Source organism: Buceros rhinoceros, unplaced genomic scaffold (genome assembly GCF_000710305.1).
Source record: "Buceros rhinoceros silvestris isolate BGI_N320 unplaced genomic scaffold, ASM71030v1 scaffold32598, whole genome shotgun sequence".
Taxonomy (NCBI): domain Eukaryota; kingdom Metazoa; phylum Chordata; class Aves; order Bucerotiformes; family Bucerotidae; genus Buceros; species Buceros rhinoceros.
Window position 1 is genome coordinate 17,253 of NW_010429098.1, and position 7,467 is coordinate 24,719.

Here is a 7,467-nt window from a genome sequence, read left to right on the forward strand (position 1 = left end):
CGGATCCAGCCACTCCGAGGGGCTGCACAGTCCCAGTGACTCCGTGTTCCTGCGCATGGAGGGCATCCCCTTCATCCAGGAGGAACTGGCTGACAATGAGGAGAACAGCAAGCGGCAAAGTGAGTCTGGCCAGGACACGCACATACACACACACATGACCCTGGGGATGGTGAGGGCTGTGGTGCCCCGGGGCGCTGCAGTCACGCTCGGCTTTTGCAGACAGTGAGTGCTGTGGAACCATCCTGGAGGCAGAGTCCCCGGGCAGAGAAGCTGGGACCAGCTCACCGACAAGCAGCTCTGAGGAGATGCTGGGCAGGAGGCTGCTGAGATCCCTCAGTGAGTGACTGACATGGGGAGCCGGCACACAGGGGAGAGCTCTTTCCCAGCACACTGCTGCCCGGGTCAGCTGCTCCCCAGCCCCATCCTTGGCAGTACCCCAGCAGCAGGCAAAACTGCACCTAGGACTAGCTCAGGCAGAGCCAGCCACCTGGTCCTGGCCCAACCCTATGCACCCCCTGTCCGGAGTGCCCTTGGTCCCCAGCACCCCAGCCCTAGGCACCCTTGTTGCTGCAGGTGGGCGCAAGCAGCAGCCATCACTGGAGGGTGAGAAGACGCCAGAGGAGTGCTCCAACCTTGCCCCGTTAATCACCTGAGCAGCAGCGTGGCCGGAGCACAGAGCTGGAGGCCCACGCAGACTGGAGGTAGGAACCTGCCTCTCGGTGCAATATTTCTCCCCAGCAAATGGGAGGCTGCCCACTTCTGATAGCATAAAGTCAAGTTGAAAGCAGCAAAACCAAACAATGTGGTTTGGAGCCCGTGCAGGCACACATGTCACTGGGGGCTGGAGCAGAGTCAAGGGATGTAGCAGCAGACTCCAACCATCATTGGGGCAGGAATGGATGTCGGAAACAGAGCGAGACCCTGACCATTGTTTTTACAGCTAGGAATGTGTGTCTGCACCAATATCCCTGAGACTGGCTAGGAAAGACGCTACAGGCTTGAGCAGCAGCTGGTGAGGGAGGGCAGTCTCTGGTCACCTGCACCAGGCTGTGTTTGTGTCTTTCAGGTCTGCAGCATGGGGGTCTCCTGCCACGAGGCTCATGTTCAACAGCAGCAGGTCTGCAGTCGCCCGCTGCCTGCCCGCTCCTGCCGCCCCTCCCTGCAGCACTCGTGCAGAGCCCCATTCCCAGGCGAGAAAGGACGTGCCCCCAGCGGGGCTGAACAATCCAGGCGGTCTGGACTAGCTAGCTGGAGTCTGAGGGCCCTTGCCCAGCTGCTCCCTGGTAGCATCTGGTCTCAAGGAAGAGGTGGAAAAAGGTGGAGAAGTGTCTGGCATGGCCTCCCTGCGGGCAGAGCAGGGAGGGGCGGCCCAACCCAGAACTGCCTTTAGCATCATTTACCATCCCCATCCCAGCAAGACCCAGAGCCCCTCGGTGCTGGGTGCTGCACAGATGTTGTCTCCACTATGAGGAGAATGTGCTATTTGGGGTGTGCCACGTGCAGCTCAGGGCCCCAGCCCACGTTTGTGCCGTGCTTAGCGACATGCACACTCGCGGTGCCTTGGGCACGCTGACCATCGACACAGCCCGGCACTCTCACACCCCTGCAAGGCCCGGGGAGGGCCGCTCCACACTGCACAAAACCCAGTGCCCGAGCCGACGTGTGTGCCGTGCTTAGCGACATGCACACTCGCGGTGCCTTGGGCACGCTGACCATCGACACAGCCCGGCACTCTCACACCCCTGCAAGGCCCGGGGAGGGCCGCTCCACACTGCACAAAACCATCCTCTCCACGCATGGCTGCCTGCGTGAGGGAGGCTCGCGCCAAACCTTCAGGTTGGTACTGACCAGTCAGTAGTTTTTGTAGAGGCTGAACGCAACGGGGATATTAACATTAAAAGAGATTTCTCCCTGAGCGATGACCTGTCTGTGTCAATGTCAATGGGTGCAGGGAAAGATGCACCGACTGCTCCCTACCAGGCCAGGCTGCCCTCATATACACGGCCAGGGGTGGCTGGAGTAACAGGACTCATCATTGCTGAAGGGAGCAGGGAGAGGACCAGGTCAACAAGTGCTTCCCAGTTTCTCCCCGTGAACCTGCACTCCCTGTCACGCCTGCTGCCAGGAAAGCACTCAGCCATGCAGAGTTGCACCACAGCAGTACAGACAAGGACTGGGGAAGAACAGGAGTTAATATCATGCCCCTGCAAACACAGTAGTGCGATACGCATGCTGGAGTACAGCCTGACAGGTAACAACAGAAATAGTCCACCAATGCTGATAAAACTTCAGCTGGAATAACTGCATCCCTGTCTGGGCACTGCCCTTCTAAGGAAACACACAGCAACTGAAAGGAGGCCAGAGGAAAGCAAGGGCTGGAAAACAACCTACCCCGAAGGCTGAAGGAAACAGGCTCACTTAATCTTAACTGGTGAAGGATGTGGAGAGAGGAAGTTTTCAAATACATGAAAAGCTTTTGCAAAGAGGAAAGGAATAATCTGTTCTCTGTTGCCATGGTAAATGGGATAATGGGTAATGAGCTTACACTGAAGAAAGGGAGAAATTTAGGTCACTTGTTAGGAAAAACAAGTCTAGCAAAGCACTGGTACAGATCACAGGTGGGGTGGGCCAGGCTCCACACCTAGAGGTCTGTAAGGACAGAAGTGTAGACAGACGTCAGAACTAACAAAAGCAGAGTTGCTCCTCCTGAGACCACCCCTGGAAGTCATGCTTTAACCAATAGCCCATCATCCCAGCTGTGGATGGACATCAAGAGGAGAAAAATCTTGCCACCTGCACAGAGGAAAGGCTGCCTCTGGCTCACTCTCGTGTGACACAAACACTAATCTGAAAAGGAAAAACGAAAAGACCCAATGCACAGGCTCTCTGTGAACACAGCGAAGGAACCACACGCCAGTTTTGTCTTTACTGGCTAAGCTGCAGCTCAAGCAAAATCCATCTGGGCAACAGTGGCTATTACTCAGTGACCCAAGGAAAAGGGCTGTTTCCCTTTCTTCACCAAGATCCTGGCAGAGGGCTGCTGTCAAAGCAGTAATATCAGCTCACAACAGATCTGCAAACAGTGACTGCAGAGAGCAGAAGCAGATGGTTCCAGGTCTTTTTCAGTGCCAGAAAACAGGGTGTTGCTGGCAGGCCCTGCTGAAGCCATGGGGAGTAGGTGGTGCTTCACCAGGGGCCTGGTAAGGAGGAACAGGAAAGATCCTAGTGGCAGGCCAAGGGCTCTGGGCCAGGGAGAGATGGCCAGATGGCTGGGTAACCATCCAGAATGCAAGCGTATACAGGTGGACAGGATGAGCTGACAGCACAGGGGAGTAGAAAGAGGAACCCCAGATGAACACGAAGAGAACCAGTCACCTTCACGTAGAGTCACATGGAGCTCTCAGCTACACTCTCCCAGTAGGACTGTGCCTCATTAGGGGCAACTGAGATCAGAGGTGCAACACATGGCAAGGGAGAAAGGGAAAGCCTCGAAACAGAGTAAGACTGAGTGGACAAACCAGGATGTGGAGGCTTTAACCTCGGCCTAGGAAGAGGCTAGCACAGCCCAAAGGCATGACATCACAGAAGGCAAGGGTAGTGTTCAGAGGTGGAGGTTTAATTTTCCCTCAGCAACACAAAGCAGCAATTATCACAATTACAAATGTTTGCTCATGTAAGGCTCAAAACTTGGGGCAGGGGGGGAGGGGCAATGGGGAAGCCAGCAATAGCTTTTCCCCTCCCCAAAACACTACTGAGTGACATTAGTTCACAAGCTGTAAGAGATCCCAACGAGTCAGGCTGTTATCCCACAGCACATTGCACTGGCACCGGACTTTGCCTCGATCAAACTGGTCAGTTACATGGAGCTGATGTGGATGTGCTGAAGATGCAGGTTTAAGTGCCTGAAGAACAGGCTGCTGTCAGTCAAACAAGAGCCCAGGCAGCTTATGCTGCCCCCACCCTCCTGGGTATTGCAAGCAGTACCTTCAAAAAGGTCTAATGATTATTATCCCTGATTGAGCTACTGCTCTCATCTTTATTAAACCCCAAGAGCTGTGGGACAAGGCAAGCCATGAGCAGGGAAAGACACGGACTAAACACTACAGCTTTGGTGACTTTATGTAAGTTTGGTTGTTCGTGTGCTTCACTGGATTTTTGTGACGGCTTCATGGATGGACTTGGCCACATAGTCCAGGTTCTTGGTAGTCAGGCCACACATGTTGATGCGCCCACTAGCCATCAGGTAGATGTGTTTTTCCTTGACCATGTACTCCACCTGTTTAGCTGGGGGAAACAATTGGACATCAGGTCAGAGCAGTAACCTCACAGCTCAGAAAAGTCCGAGGAATGAGTCAGCTGCTTGAGTCTTTCACAACAAGCAGAAAACTTCTAGCACTGGCCACTAAAATGCTGTCAGACGCTTCATCCCTGCCTAGCCACAGAGGCAGTGATGCCAGGACTCCCATGAGGTCCCTCAGAGATTCTTTAGGCTAGTTCACCCACAGCAAAACTGTCCTCACCCAATCCTCCCTTCACCAGGCCACTTGGTACTTACGGTTCAGCCCTGTGAAGCTAAACATGCCAATCTGATCTGTGATGTGATTCCAGGTGCCCGGAGTCCCAAGGGACTCCAGTCGAGATCGGAGCTCTGACCGCATCAGCAAGACCCGATCTGCCATCGTCTTCACGTTCTCCTTCCTGCAGCAAGCAGAAAGCAGAGCGTGAGGACAGGCACCTGGCTGGTTTGGAGCCATCTGGCCAAGCGTGGCACTCAGGGAGAGAGCTTCCCCCCCTCCCTCTCCCACCAGCCCTCACAACACGTACCACTCAGCAAAGAGCTGTGGGGAAGTAAGCGTAGTTGCCACAATGCGTGCTCCCTGGGACGGAGGGTTGGACCAAGTGGTGCGCACAATCTTCTCCATCTGGGAAAGCACACGCTGCACGTTGTCTGCATCCTTCCCCACCACAGTCAGGTTCCCCACACGTTCATCTGTGGACAAGCCAAGAGACATGAGCCACTGGTCCCACACATGATGGCAAAGCACAACTCTCCCCACCCCCCAGCATGCCAGCCCCATCTGTCTGGCTTCGATGCTGCTGGGCCAGCTTACTACCAGACACTCACTGTAGAGCCCAAAGTTCTTGGAAAACGACTGTGCACAGAAGAGCTCAAAGCCCTCGGAGACAAAGTACCGCACAGCCCAGGCATCCTTGTCCAGGCTGCCAGAGGCAAAACCTTGGTACGCCGAGTCGAAGAACGGAAACAGGAACCGGCGCTGCAAGGAGGAACAGTGTTAGAGGGAAACCCCTTCCCCACAACCTTCATTTTACCCCCCACTGTTCCCCTTAGAAGGGAAAAATGACCATTGAGCTTCCAGGTGAATGTTTCCAGAGGAAATATGGCTCAGCAACACCAGACCAGGATATTTTCTTTCTACTGGGGTATACAAATAAGAAGACTGAAGTGGTCCATAAATAGTCAAATGCAGGAGAAAACTGCATTTGAGGACACTGGCACAAGAGATACACCACCTTATAGCCTACTCTCCACCACCTGTGACAAACAGGTGCCCATGGATAATCTTTCCAGCGTGAGAAACCACACTGCACCCCATGCCACAGAGAGAGGCACAGGCAGAACTGGGATGCTTCTATCCTCCAGGTACAGACAACCAGCACCTATCAGCCTCTCTCCAACACCTGCCCTGCAGGACTCTTCCAGCTCCTGCCATTCCCTACAGCCCATTTTGGATGCATGAGCTCTGGCTGCCTCAAGAACTATCAGTCCCCCCAGCACGGCTTTAGCCCCAGTAGCACCCCATACCTTCATCACAGCAGCAATCTGCTTCCACTGGTCAGGAGTTGGGTCTGTGCCCGTTGGGTTGTGTGCACAGGCATGGAGGATGAAAATGGAGAACTCTGGGGCTTTCTGAGGAGAGAGCGGGTCTGGGTCACACACACAGATGAGGCTGGGCACCCACAGCAAAGGGAGAGGCCCCAAGCTGCTCTGGGCACCAGCAGTCTCTTTCACAGAGATCCACTTCCAGGCACAGCACACAAGAGCCCAGCCAGCTGCTGACAACACGGCACCAAGCTCAGCCTGTCCCAGTTTTACTCACCTCCACGTCATCCAGCAGCCCCTGGAGATCCAGACCCCTCTTAGCAGCATCCCAGTAGCGATAGGTTCTAATATCTTTAAAGCCAGCATCCAGAAACACAGAGTTGTGGTTCTCTGAGGAAATAAATCACTTTTCAGAAAAGCAGGCCCCACCTCCAGCAAACCATCTTCTCCAGTCCCAGGATCTCCCTTGATGTCACCAAAATACATTATGGAGACATTTACACTTCCTTTACCCACAAGGAGAAGGCCCCTCTCCCACTGTCCAGGCTGCTGCCATTCCTCCCTTGCCCACTGACCCACAGAGCTCTTGCAGGGAGGTGGCAGCACGGATAACTGCACTCACCCCAGGATGGAGCGGAGACGTAGACCGGGGTTGCAGTGTTGTTGTTTCCGTTGTACCACCGCCTCAGAAACTCCGCGCCGATACGCAGAGCGCCTGTCCCTCCCAAGGACTGAACACTTCCAACCTGCAACAGGGAGAGTTGCCAGCAGGGTCCACCCAGGCCAACCCAGCCATCGGCACAGAGAGAAGAGACAGGACACCAGTCGTGCTCCTTGGGGTGACCCCAGCCAGGGCACCATCCCCTTCCAGTGGTCTTCAACGTCCTTCAGTGCTCAGGCCCATCCTGATGCCCTCTGCAGTTATAAATAGGCTCCAGTTATTCATGTTACTTTTTGGCATGGAGCAGATTCCTGGCTAGTAGCTTACTGCAGGCAAGGTGGTCCATTATCTGACTTTAGTTTCCAGTGGGGCAACCATTAAAAGATGAAGGAAAAAAATCACATTCCAATCACAGCCAACAGCCACAGTGCAAGTGGCTGCACGTACACATGTTCACCAAAAACCTCCAACCAGTAAAGACCATGCCAGAGAAATCCCTAGATCCTGCCAAAATGCAGTTACTCCTCACGCTTGTGCTCTTCTGCTTGGTGTGCTGCAGAGCACCTGGGGATCCCAGCAGCTCTCGGAGCAAGGAGCAGTCTCACTCCCTGTCCACCACTCACCCGGTTCTCTTTGATGGCAGGGCTGTCGTCACCCAGGGCGATCCGGGAGGCGTTGACCCGGAACTCGGGCAGTCCCAGGATGGGCAGGTACTCGTGATTCAGGCTGTTGTCGTTGGCAATCATCTGCTCCACCTTCTTCACCACCGGCAGGACCCATGGCTGCCCCTCGTCCGTGCGGTAGGCTGCGAGGAGAGCGAGAGCCGTCCTTGCCACACCGCGGGGTGCGCTGGGCCTCCCGGCCCCTCGAGGGGCCTGCCTGAGACACCGACACCCGAGGACGGCGGGCAAGCCAGCGCAGAGCCACCCCCACGACCTTGATGCTCGCCGGTGACCTGCTGCTT

General features: G+C 55.1%; 2 protein-coding genes across 2 annotated transcripts in view; one reads left to right on the forward strand and one right to left on the reverse strand.

The window, feature by feature from the left end:
• Positions 1-653, forward strand: part of CNNM1 (cyclin and CBS domain divalent metal cation transport mediator 1) — a gene marked incomplete at its 5' end in the record, with an annotated part of 17,902 nt that extends 17,249 nt beyond the window's left edge. Inside the window, 3 exons of the mRNA XM_010142529.1 lie at positions 10-119; positions 175-336; positions 574-653. Of these exons, the coding sequence (XP_010140831.1) occupies positions 10-119; positions 175-336; positions 574-653 (352 nt within the window). The remainder of the gene's footprint in view (positions 1-9; positions 120-174; positions 337-573) is intronic.
• Positions 654-3,602: 2,949 nt separating this feature from the next.
• On the reverse strand, positions 3,603-7,382 carry GOT1 (glutamic-oxaloacetic transaminase 1, soluble; the record flags this gene model as incomplete). Its single annotated transcript, XM_010142530.1, has 8 exons — positions 3,603-4,284; positions 4,556-4,698; positions 4,825-4,990; positions 5,126-5,276; positions 5,825-5,929; positions 6,120-6,232; positions 6,465-6,588; positions 7,127-7,382. Coding segments are annotated over 8 exons (1,198 nt in total), but the record flags the coding sequence as incomplete, so codon positions are not given.
• Between the last annotated feature and the right edge of the window lie 85 nt (positions 7,383-7,467).